Here is a 21,583-nt window from a genome sequence, read left to right as displayed (position 1 = left end):
GAGTTAAATATGGCCAGGGCATGTTCTTGCCAGGTTTTATGAGATTCACCCCCACATTTATGGCTTGTGTGCTGATAGTGAGACCAACAACAGATGTATTTGTATGCACTTAATTGTGTGAGCAATATTTTAAGCTCTAACAATGTATATATATATATTGTCTCTGTAAATGACAGATTCTTTCATTGCTTCTGTGTTGGTATCACCATCTTGACTCTATGACTGCCTTCTGCCTCTACAGCTGTTAAATCATGTAGTTCAGGCAATATGACCAGACTCCTCCACTGAAGTGACATGGAAGAGCAGAGATGAGATGAATGGACAGACATTATGAAGCATGATAATGATAACACAGAAACCAGAAGTGGCGATGTTTTCATATAAAGAGACAGATGGTCTGGCGTGTAACCGATAAATCAATCAAGCTAGAACAAACAAACATGAGCCTGTGTTCAAAAGGGCCAAGGACTCAAACACAGCTCCTCAAGGTTGAACAAAAGACAATCAATGATGTGAATCTGTAAGATGACATACAGCGACCCAAATCGTATTTGAACAATGAATGCCATTGCAGCACATTTCAAAATATTACTTATTTAAAATAATGTAAATGTTCTATCAATGACATTCAAACATGCATCTTAAATGTCCACATACTGTACTCTTTGGGTCCACTGTATTAACACATATATAGCAAATGTAAGACAAAACAATTCTTAGACATGAGCAGGAGAGGACAGAAGGTAATAAAAAGATGTATTTCATACATCAATGACACATGGAGAACAATAATGACAAAGCACCACAATCAAAAATAATCAGCCGTTCATAAACTGCTTAAAATCTGATATAAAAGAAGACAAGCATAACATGAAAACAAAATAAACACACACACTAAATGACAAACTTAAACGCAATAGCGGGACCTAAAAACATTTGGATAAGATGAGATGGCAATGTTTTGAAATGATTCAGCCCATGAAATGTTTATGAGACAACTTGAATCTCATAAAAAGGTCATTATCTGCTTTGTTCTGGCCACAAATTGTTGAATTGTAATAAAAGAATTCACAATCTTCGAGTAATGCGGCGGGTTTCACCCGCAGGCCGCATTAATGTGACGGCTCTTCAGCCATTATCCAATCACTGCTGAGGAGCTAATGAACACTCCGGTGGAATTCTATAATCTCTCAGTGGTGGCACTTTATATTCATACTAGGAGCATAAACTGTCATCTTCCTTTATCATTACTTTCCCTTCGTTTTCTGGCGCAGCAGGATTTTCACTTCTGCTTTGACAGTTCCTATCCTCTTTATATCCCATAGTTCATGATACCATCTAGCAGATAATTGTTTTATTCACATTCAAATGACAAACTCCCCATCTGAGCGATGTTGCGGCGGAGGAAGGGGCTTGTAATCTTCAGTAATTCACTAGGTTTGTAAGCCGGTGTCATTGTATGCGAACAGATGCTGTAGATATTGGTTTTGATGTCTCGGTGATAGTAATGCAAAGGGATGTTGAGTGTAAGGTATCTCCTGTTGGCGGTGCTCTTTGTGAATAGGAGATGAGATGAGCTCTGCGGTATCTGTGTGGTGTGCCTTTGGTGCAGTGCTGTGAGATGGCGAGAGTGACTCCCTTGCCCTTTCTGCTTAAGATGACAAAGTGAACAGAGAGCCGAGTTGCCTCCACCCCTGCTTTTCCGTCCTTGGAGTTCAAGAGGCTTTAGGAAGACATGGGCTGCATCCCAATTCCAATCCCCAGTCACCCCCCCCAAAAAAAAAAAAATCAAGGGGAATTCTGAATGGCATTTTTGTTCTTTTAAAAAGGCAAAACTATTCAAACAAAAGTGAGCATCTGAATACCTTCATGAATTTCCTAGCAACAAGGCTGTTACGCCGTGTGTCCACCAAAGCATTTTTCAGCCAGCTGAAAACACCTGAGTTCTTCTGAAAATGCCAAGCTGCAGGTGCTTCTGTGGCATGTTTTTTTTTTTTACAGTAGAGACCAAGTGCCAGATTTACTAAACAGGAATAATGAGAGCTCAATTCCAAAAAAGCGCTGATGGGAGTGGAAAGTTCTGTGTGTGATGTACGGACGATGCGCACATTAAAGGCACACTATGTAATTTTTGGCCACTAGAGGGCGTAGCTTGATGACACCTTGATTTCGCGGAATCATGGGAGTTGTTGTTATCACCTCTACAGCCGGTGGAGAATACGACAGGACGCGAGCATAAATCATATTCATGGATGACTGGTGATATATTAAAGATTTATTAACGTTACGAAAGCCGTTGGAGCGGAAAGAGGCCGCTGGAGCGATTGCTAATGAGAGACGAGCTCGACACACAGCTCGAGAGCAGTGAAGCTTTTATTATGCCGGAGACGCTGCTTCCGCTTCTTCCGGTCATGCGGATGTGGAGTAATGCAGCACTGTTTTATCATATTAGATACATTTGAATGTGTTGAAAGTTGTTATAATGCTACTCTGTGCATTCGCTTGGCGGCTACTATACGAGACACTTGTTGCACGCTGCAGTGAGCTAGATCGATATTTGGTATGGTAAAACATGGCACTCGCGGTAAATCAAGAAAACGAGATTTAAACAAAAACTGTGTTGAGCTGTATAACAATTATTAGTCTTCTGTCGATGAATGTATCCAAACAGATGCTCAACTCTCCAATAAAACATATAATATATTAAAGCGTCTTTGGGGTTTCCATGGTTTCTACAAAATAAAACTGGAATAAAAACGGAAATCGAGGGTAATATGATGTCATTGATAGGCGACGCACGGACACGGTCCATGTCCTGGTTAAAACTGCTTATTTCTCTGGATTTAAACATTCTTAGAAACATTTGGGATAATGTAAGTACACAACCCAACAAAATATATAACATTGTTCCAGTGGTTTTTGGATTCAAAAATCGTACATAGTGTGCCTTTAAGGAACACAGACGGAGCTGGATCATTTCCATAATGACCAACGCAATCTACGAAAAGAGCAGTGCAAATTAGCGTCTGGTTTAAGACAAATAAACCAAATTGTGTTGCGGGATTCATTTAAATACTCTCCTCTCATAAATTTTGCATCTTAAAGGGAAACTCCTAAAATGCATATGCAAAACTAATTAGTCACTACGTGTCTTTAGTAAATCCTGACAGTTTTTTAACGCCAAAAGAGGGTTTGTGCTGGAGCAAGCTGTTAGCAAATCTGGCCCCAATCCTGTAATCTTGAACATCCCCCCGACCAACGTTTTTTTGTTTTGTTGTTTTTGATTTAATAATTATGAACCAAATCCACACTTCAGAAGATCTAACAGCTAGATTCACCAAAGTTTGCGATGTTCACGAAATTACTGATTAAAGAAAGACACTTTAAAACCTTTTCTCATATACGGTTGACATTATTTAAGTTCTTTCTAGTACTTTATCAGGCTTATTTTTAACAAAGACCATAAATTAATGAAGACGGAGAATGGAAGCTTGGCGTTGACAGAGCTGTCAAAACAAAAGCCTGCTTCTGATACTCATCATCCATACACACTAACTTTTTTTAAAAATGATTTAAGATAAAAAAAAAAAGTCCACTAGAATTAAATGACTAATTTAACTAAAAATAAATCAATAATAACACTGACATTTTTGCTTCTATTGTCTGACTTCAGCTCACTAAAGCTGCATATGATGTAGGGGATGACATCCATATCCATTGCAATACATATGCAAGTATAACTCATACCCTGTCAATGCTAAAACAGCCACAGTGGTTTTTAAATAGTTTTAAAAGATTAAGGAATGATGAATCATAATGTAATTAATGTTAACCGTATTTGTCAAAGGCATACTGACATATCATCTTACTACGCACTCAAAAGTATGCAGTTTCCCAAAAACCAGTGAAGTACATACTTTTAGTGAATAGTAGAAGTATGCGAATTAGAATTCAGCCCCAGTCACTGAAAATAACACAGGAAGTGTTACCTCAGCATCACTGTAAAGCCATTGGTGGCTAGTGAGGTGCGTGAAGTCTAAGAAATTTGATGTTGATTATTTGAGACCCCATCTGAAATGGCTTTTCAGCCACACACCAATCACTTCTGCAATGTTTCTGCCCTTTTCAACAATTGAAGTACATTCCAGTGAACACAATAGACATGCTGGGATATAATGTATTGTTCTTTCTCTGCATGTTGACAATGTATATTGATGTACTGCAGTATTACAAATAAAGATGTCATACATATATTGAATTAGATTATATCTCTGCTAGCATGAGCACTTTGAATCCTATAATATAGAAATTACGCCACTTTATGCTCTCATATAAATACTACTACTGTTGTGTAGTTGTTTAATTAGGGTTTTACAGCCCATATTACATATAGCACAACACATTTAGCAGATCTTTTCTTAGATATTGTCAGTACAGTCACACTGTTGTGAGTTAGCAGCACCGCAGGCTCCGCAGCAATAGTTCTCCGCTGTTCATTAGTACAATCATCTCCACAGTCCCTCAAGTATACACTCAACATCATTAGGACACACTGTAGCTGTATGATTTTAACAGGTAATTTACAACACCTCAACACTCTTGTTAGCATGTGAAAATTCACAACAATGGTTTCTTTTGACTTTAGATTCTTCTGAGAGATTTGAGAATCTACACATTGGGGAATGCCTTCAGCATGACGCATCTGAAGCCCGTATGGAACTAGTCCAATCTCGATTGGTGTTGCGTCATTAAGTCACTCATGACATCGCATGTGACAGCGATGCGAAAGCTATAAAAGGACGCTGGATCACAGTAGCATCAGCTTTCTGGTCTTCAGCAAGCGTTCTATGTGCTGTACTGTCTTATTTGGTGCTGTTTTGTCTGAAAGTCACAATATATCATCCCTCATCCCTCTATATATATACACATGGCAAATAAAGTAAAACAATTCAGGCAGTGTGCGTCCCCTTGCCTGCGCTATTTGAGCGAGGGTGACGCACACTCGCTTTGTGTTGTTTGTCTGGGAGTTGAGCATGTACGGGCAGCACTCGAGGGCGCTGTCTGTGCAAACTGTGATTTGGTCCCTCTCAGGACGCTCCACTCCCGCCTGGCCCTGTTCGATGAATCAGGCCAGGCTCGCATTCCCCATGCGTCGGGACCCGCGTCTGTCGAGGCAGCACGGCGTCTTCACTCATGGGGTTTGCAGATGGAGCTGGTGGATGATGTTGAGACGGCTTCGGCCCTTTCTCAGCAATCAGTAGCCAGCTCCATCGGTTCCGTTCAGAAGTCGGAAACCCGCTCTGCGGCTTCTTCCGCCCAGAACGAGGACCCGGTGCTCGAACTATCTGGCTCTGAGGAGTTAGATATTTTGGGCTTCGAGGCAGGAGAGACCTCGCCACCTCACTCTCCTGCCTTCGAGGAGCTGCTGGAGATTGTGACCAGGGCTGTGGCTAAATTAAATATTGAATGGCCATCTGAAAAGCAGGAAGTGACTTAAAAAAGTAAACTCGATGAGCGCTTCCTGCAAACCCGGTCGCAGCCTGCACTTTGGATCCTCCCTTTCTTCACACCGAGGTGTCGAGATCGTGGAGTAAACCGTTCTCTTCCTGATTATTGAGCCCCAATGTTCATTTATATTCATCGATTGTGGGCTCAAAGGAGAACGGTTATGGGGTGATGCCGCGGGTGGAATAAACTCTTGCGTCATATCTTTCATCCAATGCTGCGTCATCCCTGAGAGCTCCGGTGCTCCCCTCCAAGCCCTGCCGTACAACATCGGCCTTGGTGGGGAAGGCATATATGGCGGCAGGTCGGGCTGGTGCATACCTGCACACGATGGGGTTATTGCAGGCATATAGTGAAAAAAATATGATGTCCGCAACACTGCTCTTTGCTCCCATATTTAATAGAAAATGCAACATTTCGACCCTGCTGGGTCTTCTTCAGGCAAAATGAAGAAGGAGTTTTTGCCTGAAGAAGACCCAGCAGGGTTGAAACGTTGCATTTTCTATTAAATATGGGAGCAAAGAGCAGTGTTGCGGACATCACATTTTTTTCACTTTATTAGTTCCTTTTGTCCTGCACCTGCCAGAAGGTGGGATGTGCACACAATTACTTTTTTAATGTTATTGCAGGCATACCAGGCCGACCTCCTCAAAGAGGTAGGACGACAGTGGGGTGGTCGCCCTCAACGATATTACCGAACTTCGTTGAGTGGTTGACTTGTCTCTCCGTGCTACTAAAGAGATGGCCCGTGCCATTGGCTGCTCTATGGCAGCATTAGTAGCTACGGAGAGACACCTGTGGCTGAACCTGTCGGGCATCGGGGAGAAGGACAGGGCCTTCCTCCTTGATACCCTGCTCTTGCCTTCTGGCCTTTTCGGCCAGCCCCAAGCAGGGTCGGGTCATGGAACAAGAAGTTAAGTCCCTCTTTATTACGAAGTCATAGAGCAGGTTCCTCTTCAAGAAAGGGAATCGGGGTTCTCCCCGAGGTGGAACCCATTTCGCACGATCAAAGTAACACGCAAATGCCTTTGTACTTTGGTCATGTGGAAGAAACCATGGTTCCTGTCCCAAGGCCCTGTGTAGGGAGCACCGGGTCAGAGAAAAATAGTGACCACGGATGTGTCCCTCACAGGCTGGGGAGAGGTCATATGGAGGGCCGCTACACCAGGGGTTCATGGAAGGACCACCATCTCTCTTGGCACATCAATTGCCTGGAGATGTTGGTAGTATTTCTGGCTCTCAGACATTTCCTTCCGGACCTCAGAGGCCATCATGTTCTAGTACGAACAGACAATACGTTGGTGGTCTCATATATAAATCGGCAGGGGGGCCTGAGATCGTGCCCTTTATGCAGATTGGCACACCAGGTTCTTCTGTGGTCCCAGGACAAACTTTTCTCAATCAGGGCAATGTTTATTCCCAGGGACAAAAATGTGGGGGCAGACATCCTGTCGAGGATGGGACTCCTCGGCATTCTATGAGCTCCCATGGGACTGGACGCCATGGTGACGCCATCGCTCTGCTCCCAGGGGTTCTAGAGAGGGTCCGGCCTGAGTATGGTTTTCAGACATAATAGCTCTCCTAGCAGGCCCTCCGTGGAAAATTCCTATCAGGAAGGACCTTCTATCTCAGGCCGGGGGCACAATATATCACCCTCAGCCGGAGCTGTGGAAGCTGTGGATCTGGCCCCTGAGGGGGACCAACTCGTAAATGCTGGTCTCTCAACTGAGGTTGTTGAGACCATCTTAAACTCTAGAGCCCCCTCCACAAGGAAACTATATGCATTAAAATGGAATGCATTCACTTTATAGTGCAGAGAACATCAGTTGGACCCAGTGGCTTCAGTGCTGGAGTTCCTCCAGAGTCGCTTCTCTGACGGGCTCTCCCCGTCTATGCTTAAGGTCTATGTGGCAGCCATAGCTGGCTTCTACACGCCTCTAGGGGTGGGCACTTTTGGGAGACACCCACTTATAATACGTTTCCTTCGTGGAGCTAGGAGGATGAGGCCTGTCGTCCAGACCAGGGTCCCCACATGGGACCTGGCAGTGGTTCTCGAAGGGTTATCCCTGGCACCCATCGAACCTTTGGACGAGGTGTTCGAGAAGTATGTAAACCTGAAGGTAGCCTTCCTGCTAGCTATCACGTCCCTAAAAAAAGTCGGGACCTGCAGGTGCCATCTGTTGCTCCCTCTTGCCTCGAGTTCGCTCCTGGCAGAGTGAGAGCCATTCTCCACCCTAGACCCGGTTATGTGCCTACAAATGTAGCACAGTCTATAATCTTGCAGGCATTACATCCTCCACTGCATGTGTCGGCTGATCAAGCTGAGCTACATCTATTATGCCCGGTCCGAGTTCTGGAGGCCTACGTACACAGGTCCTCAGGCTGGAGGAAGTCAGACCAGCTGCTTGTGTGTTTTGGGTCACCTAAGAAGGGTTCCCCTGCTTCTAAACAAACTATCAGCAGATGGATAGTAGAGGCTATTTACTCAGCTTACGAGGCATGCAACTTGCTTTTGCCTCTCCTGATAAGAGCACACTCAACTACAGGAGTGACATCCTCTAAAGCCCTGTTAGTAGGGGTTTCCCTTCAAGAGGTCTGTGATGCCGCTGGTTGCGCCTCCCCATACACCTTCATAAAACATTACAGTCTGGATCTGCCCTCCACACCTGGTTCACAAGTTCTCTCGTCTTGAGTGTGCCAGATTGCTTCACACCAGGGCGTGTACTACTCAGTGCAGTGGGTATTTCGTAGGTAAGAAACCTGTTAAGAATAGTTTTTATCAATTATGAATTATTTCTAAACTGAAAACTTTTTTGGAGAATGTTATTCAAACTTTTATTACTTCACATCTAGACTATTGTAATTCCCTTGATTTTGGTCTTCTTCATTCATCCTTTCCATGCCTTCAGATGGTTCCAAATGCAGCTGAGAGGCTGTTGACAAGGGCAAAGAAATATGACGTCACCCCAATTTTAGTCTCTATCCATTGGCTTCCGGTCCACTTTAGGATCCAATTCAAGATTTTGATGTTTGTTTTTAAAGTTCTTAATGACCAAGCTCCATCTTGCCTTAAAGATCTTCTTATCCCCTATACATCTACCTTTAAGATACTCTGACATGGCATTATTTGATATCCCACGATCAGGCCAAAAAACCCTTGCTCATGGAATCAGCTGCCACTTAACATCTGCCTTTCACCTTCAATTTATCGTTTTTAAAACTAGGCTGAAGCCGCATCTTTACTCCCAGTTTTAAGTATTCTTTATATTGTTTTACGTATATTTGTATTTTTATTATAGCTTTTAGCGTAGGTTCTACCAGGCTCTACTGCCACCTCATTCATTCATGCTAATATGTCTGTATTATTATTTATTTCTGTTTTCTTGTGATCATGAAATATTTTTATAGTTATTCTGAGGAAGTAAGTTATATAGACTTTTTCTTAAGTTATATCAAGAAACAATAACACAGAAAAACAATAATACTGCATGGACTCTGTGGGCTTCTGTATGTTTGTATTAGTGTTACTGCAATTCTATTTGGTGCCTTTACAAATCACACATACTCAAAAAGTCTGAGTTTATTGCACATTGAGTTGAAAAAAGACTGGAAATCTTGGTTGTTTGTAAATTTTTCGCTTACATTCTACTGTAGGTGCCATCACACTGTGTTCTTTCTCTTTAGTAGCGACACATTTACAGCATGCTTTTTATTTCTATCAATAAAGAAATCCCAAACAACAAAAGCCACATCCTTCAAACACATTGCTAGTGCATTGCTGAGTTTAAAGAGAATGAGACTCACAATCATTCCACAGCCGTGTCATGCTGTCAACGCAAACCTGACAAATGTGACATTTTCACACACAATAAGCCCAACAAAACTGTAAAAGATGACAAACAAGCAGCCTGTATCAGGCAGGAGATTGTGGCTGTTGAAGAGATATGTGGCACAGAGTTCTAGAGAAGCAAATGCATCCAATATAACACAGCCTGCAAATGAGAGTATGGGGCTGAAAGACAATGCAATATGTAGACTGTACAATATGTCCACACAGGGTTGCTGGGTTACTAGTGTCTTAATTGCACTGCACTGTAGAGAACCATTATATGAGAAAGAATGAGGTGCGTAGTGACCTGAAGAGAGAAGACCTCAAAGCAAGGAGATTGTAGCACTATTGTTATTCAGCGGCATGAAGCAAGTATGTGGATCCATTGTGTAAATGCATTTCCAGACTGCACTGCTTCATGCCACTGCAGATAACTGTCTGAAACAAAGGTTCCAAAACCTAGTGAGCAACCTATATAGGCCAGTTTTGAGGCATCAGGTGAACTCTCAACACAAAGTTGGTTACAAAGGTTTTTGAAAGATATAGATTCATTTAGTCAAATTCTAATGTAGATCACATTGAGATGAGCAATATGACCAAAATCTTTTCTCAGTATGAGTAATCTTATGCTTGAGATCATGTTGTTATAATATCAGAATTGTAGATATTTCTCACGCGCTCATTAAATATGTCTGTGATTGGCTACAATCAGCAGTGCTTCAAAAACATGTTGTAAATATGACACTCTTCACCAAGTGCTTACACCAATACACACGGGAGTGTTTGAAAGCAAGCGTCTATCAGCGGACCAGTCATAATGGAAATAAAAAATTCACAATTTTTTTTTTTTTAAATCACAAATTCACAAATTGAAGTCAGTAATAAAATATATATATATATATAAAAACTAATTTGGCAGGGATGCAAAAAAACATAAACAGAATAAAACGAGCTTGAAAATTTTTCAGGTAGGTCTATCTATCAGAAATTGTATAGAAATCGAATAAAGTAATCAAATGTATACACAGCATAGTATTCACTATATGAATTAAATATACATCGTTTTTTATTAAAGCTATAAAATGTATGTTTCTCAGACATCACGTGAGTACCAAAACGAGTTCTATTTTGTGGTGTGTTGTTCAAGTGATTTAAAATCATTTAAACGTTTAAACTGGCAAGGCTTATAAAATATGTGCAAATGATAAACTTTTGTGACAGAGCAACACTGCAATTTCTTGTGAGCATAACTGCGGTAGACACGATAATCCAAAATCCCTACCTATTCACAAATTTCTACAGGTATATCACCCACCCCTAGTGTCTTGTGTTATTTGCAGAGAAGACAATCCCATAACGCATTGTAACAATGTCAAAAATGCATCCAAGGCGAAGGATGAAGTGAATGTCGATTATAAATTGTTCAGTACTGAAAAATAGTTCAGTCTAATTAAAAATGCACCATCTTTTTTTTTTTTTTTAAGCATTTTTGTTTATTTGAGTGTTGTACTGTTAGCTTAGCAACATGCTAATGCAGCACTCTATTGAAATCAATTGACCCTGCTAAAAAAAAAAAAAAAAACACACATCTTAAACCAGCCTAAGCTGGTTTGCTTGTCTTAGCTGGGTTTTCAAACCAGCTAAGACCAGTAAACTAACTATTTTCAGCAGGGTGTGTTCAGTCTTCTGTGAACTTTATGTGAGGAGCGCTTGCGTGTACAATGTAGGAAATGCTGTCTATGCAGATTGTTCCCATTCTGTCACTTGTTAGGTTTCATTTAAGCTAGGATGCTACCTTTGAAGGCAGCTGCCTACTATGTTTTGGAACAGAGCCAGGATGTGACTGCTCTGTTCCTGCAACGGATTCCCTTGCACATGTGAGAAACCCCAAATCTTCTGCGGGAGCCAGCTAAATTACAGACCCTTTTCCCAGCTGACACAATACAAGCCGGAAAATACGTCCCCTTGGATTCCTCTTTTAATCTAAACATCGTTCAGAAGGCAATTCATTGTGTGCAACATGCTTAAGAAGATGTGCTCCCTAACAGCCAGACACCAGAGGCCTGTTTTCAACCAAAGCAAGAGAAGGGACAAAACAGCAATGAGTTTAGCAGCGCTACTCACCGGCTTATCGGTGAACGCAGTGGACTCAGACTGCGCCATGTCATAGTATGGGGGCTGGAGAGGAATCTTCTGAATCTCATTCTCCTTGTCCAGATGAACAACCTTCAAAGGCAACAGAACCTGAGATGAAGATGCCATTCAGACTAGTGGTAGCCACCTAAGGAACTGTGTTAATCTATCTGCCTACATGTCCACTTATTCTGTTAAGAACCAAACAAAACTTCAACAGGCAGAAATTACGTAAAGCCTATTTGCATGCGACAAAATAGCACAAACTGCAAATGAGTTTCTGATTTTTATTTGTATTACTTGAATGAAAGGGAAATGTAATTGGGAAATTCAATTCTGATCAGATATGCCATTTTATCATCATTATTTTTAAACAAGAACATTAATATGTTGACAGTACAATTAAATGCTATATCCTGTAAAGTAATATAAGTATGTTTCTTGTATCACTCTGTGGTCTCTTTTTTTCTCACATAACAAAACTATTTTCAATTGTTCATGGCCATTTATTTATTTATTTGGTAAGTATTAATGTAAAGAATCTGAATTTGAACCATGTCAAGATTATTTTGTGATAATGGCTGGCTGTATATTATTCCTTACTTGATAAAAAGAAAATATGACTTATGATAGAACAGATTACAGAAAATAGAAATCGAAAACATAATGGATATCCTCCAGGACTTCTTTGTGGCTATTTTTATGTTTCTTGTACCTGGAGATCAATGGTTCTGGACATATAAGCCAAAAGTTTATTATATATATAAAAAAAATAAAAAAAATAAATAAAAAACGCTATGAAACGATGTCGGATCACAGTTCACAATTGTTTTACCCCCGGTGTGAAGTGGCCCATAGGGATTCATTACTTTGCTATAAAATGTTACCACACAAAAAATACACTTTTGGTGTGAATAGGCCAATTATATGAGTTGTACAGCAGAGTCACTGTGGATTCCAAGAACTTGTTAAAGCAGTGGTTCTCAACATGGGGGCGAGGACCCACTAGGTGCTCTCAGCAAACTTCTAAAGGGCCGCAGTTTGACGTAAATTGCTTCAAATGAATATTATTAGTATTATTATTAGTAGTAGCAGTATTAAACAATTAAAATAAATGAAATCACAATAAAATGCTCAAAAATACATAAAGGGATCACATTTTTCTTTTTAAACAATTGTTTAAAATAAATCAATAAATCTTATTGATCCTCTTCATAGTCATTTGAAGGCTAGAACTGCTAATGCCACGACTGAATTAAGCTCCATTTGGTCAAAGAGAATTAGTTCTACAGGCTATTAATGTTGTGTCTGTATGCCTGTGAATTCACAGAGCCATTTATATCAGCATTCTTTTTTATCTGAAACTGATGAGCTTCATTCAAAGTGTTGTTGGCCACCTGCTGATCTCTCATATCGCATGCAAGAGAAAAACATGGGAATAAAATGGCTCTGACAGAAAGTGTCTCAAACATGCACACAAACATGTTTTTCTGACTAAATGTAAGTTTTGAAAATATTTCACACCCAGAGTTTCTCTAGGGGTCCAGAGAGAGACTTGAGGATGCAAAAACATGAAAATGGGTTATGCAGTGTTATACAAGATGCGTAGGGGGGGCAAAAATAACGACGGGATCATCTTTCGCCCACGGCGCACGAGAACAGCCACTGAACAACTGCTGTAGATGCAACATACGCTCTCTTGCCTATGAAGACACACACAGCAGAGGAGGGCTTTCATTCCATCATGTTTAATGGGGGTGTGAAAAAAACTTCTTCCAACTAACTGCTCGACGGAAAAACAATGCCCAAACCCATCCAACGAGCTCAGCAAAGGCCACGGCTTCATTGTTTTCAGAGCAATTTTCATTAGACTTATACAGTGTGCTTGTCATGAAGCTCTTCCTTTGCTTGCCGCTTCACTGGCAGCAAGTGCAATGGTTTTAGAAGTTTGGAATGGGATAGTTTTTCAACCCTTAAGTACTAAATCGGAAAGTCTTTTCCAAACCTAAATAAAACGTCTGGAGATGCTTGAAATTGCAACTGTCTTCGAAAGAAAGGAGAGAGAACAATCAAGCGATAGCAGCAAACCTTTTCTTATTTCCTTACGAATCAAAGAGCGAGAGAAGACAACAACAACAAAACAAAACAAAAGACGAAGCCGCTTATATGTGCAGCCGGTGGTTGTTTGGCTCGGAGGGCTGTTTTAGTGGTTTGATGTGACTGAATTGAAATGCTTAAATGTGGGATAATCCTCCAGCAAAGATGGCCTTTGAGTAAAAATTCCCAACAATCACCGCCTGCCTATGTCACATTTCTGAGGGATATCTATTCACTGTAAAGAGGACTTTAGCTTTACGGAAGATTTCTGAGACAGTGGGGAAATTCAATTTATAGGAAGAATAAAAGGCTTTGCTGGCTCTTTGTTACAGCAGCCAACTATTTTGTTTCTTGTTATCTCTTCCCCGGGGCTGTGCTGAGAGGGACGGGGAGGGAGGAAAACGCCACAGAGGCTTTCGCACGTTCCCTCATTACCTAAAAGTAACACAGGGACGGTGTCAGTCAGGCTTTTAGTGGCCTTTCGTGTACATGCTGCTTATCGTATTGTTGCATGTACAGTATCCTCTAGGTCAGCTTTGGCTGCTTCTGTAACAGGTCTATCCCTCTGACCTAAATATAACAGTACACAAGACTTATTGCATAATTATTCTAGGTCATGTTTTCTAATAAAGCACTGTCACTTTCAAAGACCCCATCAAGTGGATTGACAAATGGAGTTTTCTTTTACCTGTGTTGAAGATTTCTGTTGAAACAGGAAGTTGTGGCAGGACATACTCTATATACATTGCTATGCATAAGTTTAGACACCCATGCTAAAGTTGACTAAAAAGAGGAATAAAAAATCATCTTTTGGAAATTGAACTTAATGGGCCCTATCTTGCACCCAGCGCAATTGACTTTGTACACCGATGCATGTATCATTCCTATTTTGCACCCGCGCAAAGCGCGCTTTTCCCTCCACAGAAGCACGTCGCTAAACTAGGGAATGGAGGCGTGTTCCGGCGCAAACGTTCCCTCATGCTATTTTGCAGGTTTAGAAAACAATTGCGCCACTAACCAGGAAAAAATAGTTTAAAGTCAGTGGTGCGTTGCGCATGTTATTCATATGCTATTTTAAGGGCGCATGCTTGGCCATAATCAATGTAGCGTGTGCACAACGCGCATACACTTTGATTCTCTCATCTACACAGAAGCAGCAGTTTTCATTTTTGCAAATCATACATTATTACGATAGATAGATAGATAGATAGATAGATAGATAGATAGATAGATAGATAGATAGATAGATAGATAGATAGATAGATAGATAGACAATTTATTATAAAAGCATACATCTAGCTTACACATTTACCCAAATTATCATACGCCTTTTTAACCGAAGTTAATTTGGGTGGGTTTCTCCATCCCCAACGTCCCTGACGAGAGCGTTGCTCTCCTCGGCTGTGAAGCGCTCCTGGCGCGCGCCTGGCAAATCCGCCGTTATAATAGGAATCCGCTTTAGAACAAAGCGCGCCTGCTCTTAAAGGGAATGTGAGATGACGCTCTGATTGGTTTATTTCACGTTACGCCCAAACCACACCTATGAGTAATGAAGCTACTTCAGACCAACCCCTTTTAGATTTGCGCCGGGCGCAAGAGTCATTTATCCCGCTGGGAAAATAGCAACAGCGCCAAGACCCGCCCACAAAGTTACTTGCGCTTTGCGCTTTGACACTTGCGTTTCAGATCGTTAAAATAGGGCCCCATGTCTTAATTAAAAAAAAATAGGAAAAATCCAACCTTTAAGGACACCAATTTTCTTTGTGAATGAATAATGTATCGTAAATAAATAAATGTTCTTCCTTAAAATACAGGGTGCATAAGTCTGGACACCCCTATGTTAAATTCCCATAGAGGCAGGCATATTTTTATTTTTATTTTTAAAGGCCAGTTACTTCTTTGATCCAGGATACTAGAGATTGGCATGGTTTTATTTCAGTTAGCCTAATAGCTGGTTTGATTTGCATTGAGAGATGATCTTATGGAAAGTACTCCATGCCAATCTCTAGGTATGGTGAAGGCTATGTGATGATGTGGGGCTATTTTATTCCAAAGGCCATTTATCAGGATGCATAGTATCCTGGATCCATGAAGTAACTGGCCTTTAAAAATCCTTGCGGCACTCCATAGTTTACTGGAGTTATTTTGTTTAGTTTACTCGATTTTGCTCCATTTAAAAAGACAAAATGGTAGCGGTCAGATAAGTATGATCTGAACCAGCTTAATGCTTGTCCTTGAACACCAGTATAATTTTGTAGTCGATCTAAGAGTATTGTGTGATCTATAGTATCGAACGCAGCACTAAGATCAAGTAAAACTAATATTGAGATACAGCCTTGGTCAGAAGCTAAAAGTAAATCATTTGTGATTTTAACGAGCGCAGTTTCAGTGCTATGATGCGGTCTGAATCCAGACTGAAACTTTTCATAGATGTCATTTTCTTGCAAGAAAGAGCCCAGTTGAGCGGACACAACTTTTTCTAATATTTTAGACATAAATGGAAGATTTGAAATGGGTCTATAATTTGCTAGGTTATTATGATCTAATTGTGGTTTCTTAATGAGTGGTTTTATTACTGCCAATTTAAATGTTCTTGGAACATGACCTAAAGATAAAGATGAGTTAATAATATTGAGGAGAGGCTCTTCCACTATAGGTAACACTTCTTTCAGTAGTTTAGTGGGTATAGGATCTAATAAACACGTTGTTGTTTTAGATGAAGTGATAAGTTTAATTTAACTCTTTTTGTTCTATAGTTGTAAAGCACTGTAATTGTTCTTGCGGGGTGATAATTGAGGCTGAATTATAAGGCGCGATTGAAGATTGAACGTTTACAATTGTGGTTCTGATGTTTTCTATTTTCTCAGTGAAGAAGTTCATGAAATCATTACTACTAAACTGTAACGGGATATTTTGTTCAGGTGACGCTTGTTTATTTGTTAGTCTAGCCACGGTGTTAAATAAAAACCTTGGATTGTTTTGTTTTCGCACTGGCGGGACAACTGTTCAGAGCATCATTCACGTTTGTTCAAGTTCATGTCCTCACAACATGCCCCCCCCAACGCTGATTGTTACTTGCATTCAGTGCTTGGCGAGTGTTAATTTTAGTATATAAGTAATAACCAATAAGCTTTAAGTTATAGCAATGGGCTATATATATATATATATATATATATATATATATATATATATATATATATATATCACAATATTACTGTTTTTTACAGTATTTTTAATCAAATAAATGCAGCTTTGGTGAGCAGAAGAGAATTCATTCAGAAAAAAAAAACTATCAATCGACCCTAAACTTTTTAACAGTATATTAAATTTATATTAAAAATAAAATATTTGTATTAATTGACAACACGTCAATATAATTGCTCATGCAAGTATGTAACTTGCAACTTGCAAAAAAATACAAAGCAATGATATGCATATTAATGGTGTCAGCAAATTGTGTAATAAAAATAATATATCATAAAAAAAAACTAAAAAAAAAACTAATATATAGATTTATAAGTCCATTGATCCAAACACTCTCAAACACAACAGCCATCATTTAAACCTGCTTCATGACAGGCCTCAAGGATCTGTTTTGAAAAACTGGGTCCACTTTGATTTCATTTTGACTTTAAAGCAGCCACTTGTATTTCTTTGAAGCATTTTTCAAGTTCAAGGGCACACACATGGTTCCATGAGATTTGTTGACGATGTGTGTACCATGTAATTGAAGCACACACCAGGGTGACAATAACAAGGAAAGAGGTTTAATAGTGGCTATGTATGCGCACTCAACTTTCTATAGAGGTCTGTTGTAAGCAGTTTCCTAGCAACACTAACTGTGAGAGCAACTGTCTTTTGTTTACACCAACTAAAAGGTCTTCCCTTCTCCGACACACCCTGCCATCTACTGCAGAAGACCTGATCTTATTGAAACGTACATGAAACAAACAGTTATGAGATCTGAGCAGGGCACCAGATAAAACTCACACTCACAGATTCACACAGGTCAGACATCCGACCCTGCATGACTCAAAGAAATCATTAACTCCTTCAACACTCAAAAAAGCACAACAAACACATAAACAAACTCAAACAAAGTTGTTTTCCATTTTTCTCCTTCTGCCAGAGATGGATATTTGTACAAAAGGAAAGAGGAAGGCAAGACACCTGCAGTTTATAAATGCAACTTGCCTGTGATCTCCTCCATCCTGTGTGCTTTCAGATCAGACGCTCTCACAGCCTGAACATGTTTACACGTCTTTTACAATTCTGCGCACCTGCGTGCACCTGCACGGATTCTGCGCACAGCTAGAGCCAAATGTCTCTGAAGACCTGGAGAGAAATTCAGTTTCCAAATGCGTTCGGAAAGGTTGTGAAGATTTTGTAGAACCATGGTAACCTTCAAAAGACACCATTGATTTAGGGAAGTTGATTTTTGCGCGGCTTCGTTCGAAATTAGCATTGTCCACCAAGGACGACATACCTCATTTCGAGTACATAGTCAAAGACAAATGCAAATGCACCTGCTGTTGTGTCATGGATGCTAATTACAGTATCGGACATCTGCACAGAACCTCACACGGACTGAGGAATGTCAACATTTGTAATCTCACAAATTAAAGTGGATCGGTGTGGAGCTTATTAACGTTGTTTAAGTAAAAATTAGCTTAGCTGCTTGATAAATGTCAAAATGACAATTGTAGTAGTGTAGATGCATTAGTAGCACTTTACAATAACCCAGCTAACAGGGAATTTGGTTAACGTTCATTCAAAGCTAACTGGTCATTAATCTCAAAACATTAACAGAGAAAAAGTAATACATTGTAGTTTATTACTTCTGTTACTGTTGAGAGAACATTCAAACGTAACATTTTCATAATGATTCCAGAATGATAAAATTAAATGTTCATATAACCAAGAGGAAGTTATTTTTATTAAAGATTACGAGGGCACGGAAGTTTTAGCGTTTGGTGAGCTAATAAAATATTGAAACTATATTTAATTTAATTATGTCATCCGAGTATTGCAGACTCGCTCTCTTGTTTCATACGCAGCTGCTGCCATTTTGCGACGATTGTTTTGTGGACTGTAATGGATTGTAAGATAACACAGGTACAATTTTAAAACAGTTTAATCTCAAATCAATTTCTCTTATCCCCATAATTATTTATGTGGCGAAACCGTGTAATAAGTGGGATGACTATACAGTATCCCTTAAATATCCGTCTAGTTTGAACTTGCCGCTTTGCGTTTAAAAACCTAATAAAATATTTCAACTCAAGTCAATATTTTGTGTCTAATTATTTGCTTATGTGGCAAGTAGCCGTGTAATAAGCAGGATGTAAACTCCTTAAGGGTGATGCAAGACCATCCTGATCCCCCTGTCGGGGTTTATTCTGCGATAACATTGGACATTATCCCTTACTGTAGATCAAGCTAAATAATGTACTTAATTAATGTTATCTACGGAGCCTTGTTGTAAAGTGTTACCGATTAGTTTATGCGGCATCAATTCTGACTTTTAAGACCACAAATGTGGAAAAGGGAAACAAAAGAAGAGTGGTATAAAAATTGTCATAGAATTTACCTGAAATAAAAGAAGCACAGGAAACTAGATAGAATTCATTACTTCAGACTGTGAAATGTTAAATAGCTGCCCTGGATTCCCTAATTACATCTTACGTAGCCTTTGGACTGTATACAGCATGAGATCATCTTGGCATAATTGTCATCATTCGTTCAAGTTCAACTAGCTGGATTCTACATGGCTTCACAATCATTTCAATATGCTCACTGCTGTTGCTGTGGTGCTTGTGCAACAAAATTCGAAACCTGATGTTTATGATACAATGAAACTTGATTTTTTTACCAGATTTTGCTTTTCAGTTTTGTTGAAGGTGATTAAATCAACAGTTTCTCAGCAGCTGTTGAAGAGATTAATATTTACAAACAAACTCTCTGCAGCTGTTTCTTGGGTGGAATTGGAAATGAGCTGTTTTCAATTAGCGCTCCATTAAAATTGAGCTAAAATGACCAAAAGTGATGCGTGGTGTAGAAACACTGCACACAAAAGATAGCAGTTTCTTTAGATTAGCATTAGCACTGCTTGATCATGGGAAACTTAAATTAGGACAAATCATGGATTGCAGGCACTATAAACCTCGAAAAGTTGAAACTTTATGATGATAAAAAATTTGAAAGTAGGTATTTCAGAGGCAGACTCAAGACATTACGGTGTGTTAAAAAGGAAGACACCCTACCTGGATCTCGTCAGGCGTCAGGCCTCCTTTCATGTCGCTGCTCTTTTTCTTGGGTGGCGGAGGGGCCGGCTTATGAGCAGGGGGGAGGTCGGTCCTGTTGAAAGAAAAAGAAAAAGAAAACGGACTGACACCCGGTACCATGAGAGAGCTTTCATGGGGCCGTGACTTAAGCCTTGTGTGAGCACACGTAATGAGGAGTTGTGCCCACGTCTGCCTCTCCCATCTGCCGGGGGTTTGATAGGCATCTCTTTACAATACCTTTGTTGTAGCCAGAACCATTTCAGCCATGCCCTTTCAATGGCTTCCACTAGCCATGGAGAGAGAGGTAATAAAACCAGATAATAATGGGCAAAATGGAGAGGAAAATGAGAGTGCTCGGACAAGGTTGGGTTTGAATTTTAGCCCACCAATGTTCCCATCAATCCCTTAAAGTGTCAGACAGACAGCAAACAGCACATGGGTCTTATCCATGATGTGAGGCACAGTATGGAAGGGTTGAACCAGACATTATTAAATTCAGAGCTAGCTGGGATACAACTGGGAACACTAAAAATATCATACCTGGCCTCATGAATTTGAGCACAATTTGCAGTTCACACTAGGTCACAAATAACTAGCATCAGATTCATTTAGCTTGTAAATAGTACTGCACTTAATTTGGTTGTTCCAAAACCTAACCAGTAGGTCGTTAGTTTGCCGCAAAACTGTAAAATCATGTACACTCACATTAAAAGGAAGACCAGTTGTATTAGCAGTCAAATAACAGATTTTTTTATTTTACAACATGGAGTGGGTCGCCTCTTGAGAGCCGCCATCTTGAAATCACTTGACCAGCCGAATACAACTCGATGTCGGTAATTCTGCTGTTACAGAACAATTTTGCTTTTGGAATAAATTAATAATGGATGATGCCGAACGGCACATTTATACAATGGCATGATAGAAAACGTCTTGGTTACGTATGGTAACCCACATTCCCTGAAAGAGGGAACGGAGACGTTCGTCGGAGGGATCCGACAGAAATGGGATCTTCGCAGAGAGACCAATCTACTTTGAGAGAAATTAAACAAGCCAATGCACATTGGCATGCGATAATTGCGCCAGCTGCTTCTATCACGCAGCGTGGGTATATAATGAGTAGCAGGTGCAATGCAACTTTGGTTTTCGCTGAGGAGCCGAGCCAGGGACCTGGTCGTCTGCAGCGATGGTACAACAACATGGCGACAGGACGAACGTCTCCATTCCCTCTTTCAGGGAACGTGGGTTACCATACGTAACCGAGACGTTCCCTTACATGTCGGTTACTCCAACGTTCGTCGGAGGGATCCGACAGAAATGGGATGCCTACCAACACGCCATGTTGTTGGCCCTTCCAGTGCCCTGCATAAGCCTCACTTCTCTCCCTTTACTAGGGGCAGTAGCTTATTCTACCAGATCTACCTGTGCGGCCCCGAAGCGCCTCCAAATCAGCTGGACCACCTGGGGATGGAGTCGCCACTCTCCTGGAAGCGTAAGCTGTCGTCAGAGCTCGTCGACTGCACGATTGAGCTCGCCAGGGATGTGAATGGCACGAAGCGACCTCAGACGCTTCTGACTCCATAGGAGGAGATGGCGGGCGAGTTGCCACATGCGACGGAAGCGCAGACCACCTTGTTGGTTGATATACGCAATGGTCGCAGTGCTGTCCGTACGGACCAGTACATGCTTGTCTCGAAGCGGCACCTTGAAGTGGCTGAGAGCAAGACGTACTGCTAGC

General features: G+C 40.6%; 1 protein-coding gene across 5 annotated transcripts in view; it reads right to left on the bottom strand.

The window, feature by feature from the left end:
* nectin1b (nectin cell adhesion molecule 1b) overlaps nt 1-21,583 on the bottom strand; it is a 246,888-nt gene that overhangs the window by 26,313 nt on the left and 198,992 nt on the right. For 3 of the 5 annotated variants that reach the window (XM_079874415.1, XM_079874414.1, XM_079874412.1), the window contains exons 7-8: nt 19,828-19,921; nt 11,459-11,560 (exon numbers count right to left, since the gene is read on the bottom strand). In XM_079874415.1, the coding sequence (XP_079730541.1) occupies nt 11,459-11,560; nt 19,828-19,921 (196 nt within the window). The remainder of the gene's footprint in view (nt 1-11,458; nt 11,561-19,827; nt 19,922-21,583) is intronic. The other 2 variants (XM_079874417.1, XM_079874416.1) reach the window with 1 other exon arrangement.

Source organism: Squalius cephalus (genome assembly GCF_949319135.1).
Source record: "Squalius cephalus genome assembly, chromosome: 6".
NCBI lineage: Eukaryota > Metazoa > Chordata > Actinopteri > Cypriniformes > Leuciscidae > Squalius > Squalius cephalus.
This window is presented reverse-complemented; position numbering and strand designations above follow the sequence as displayed.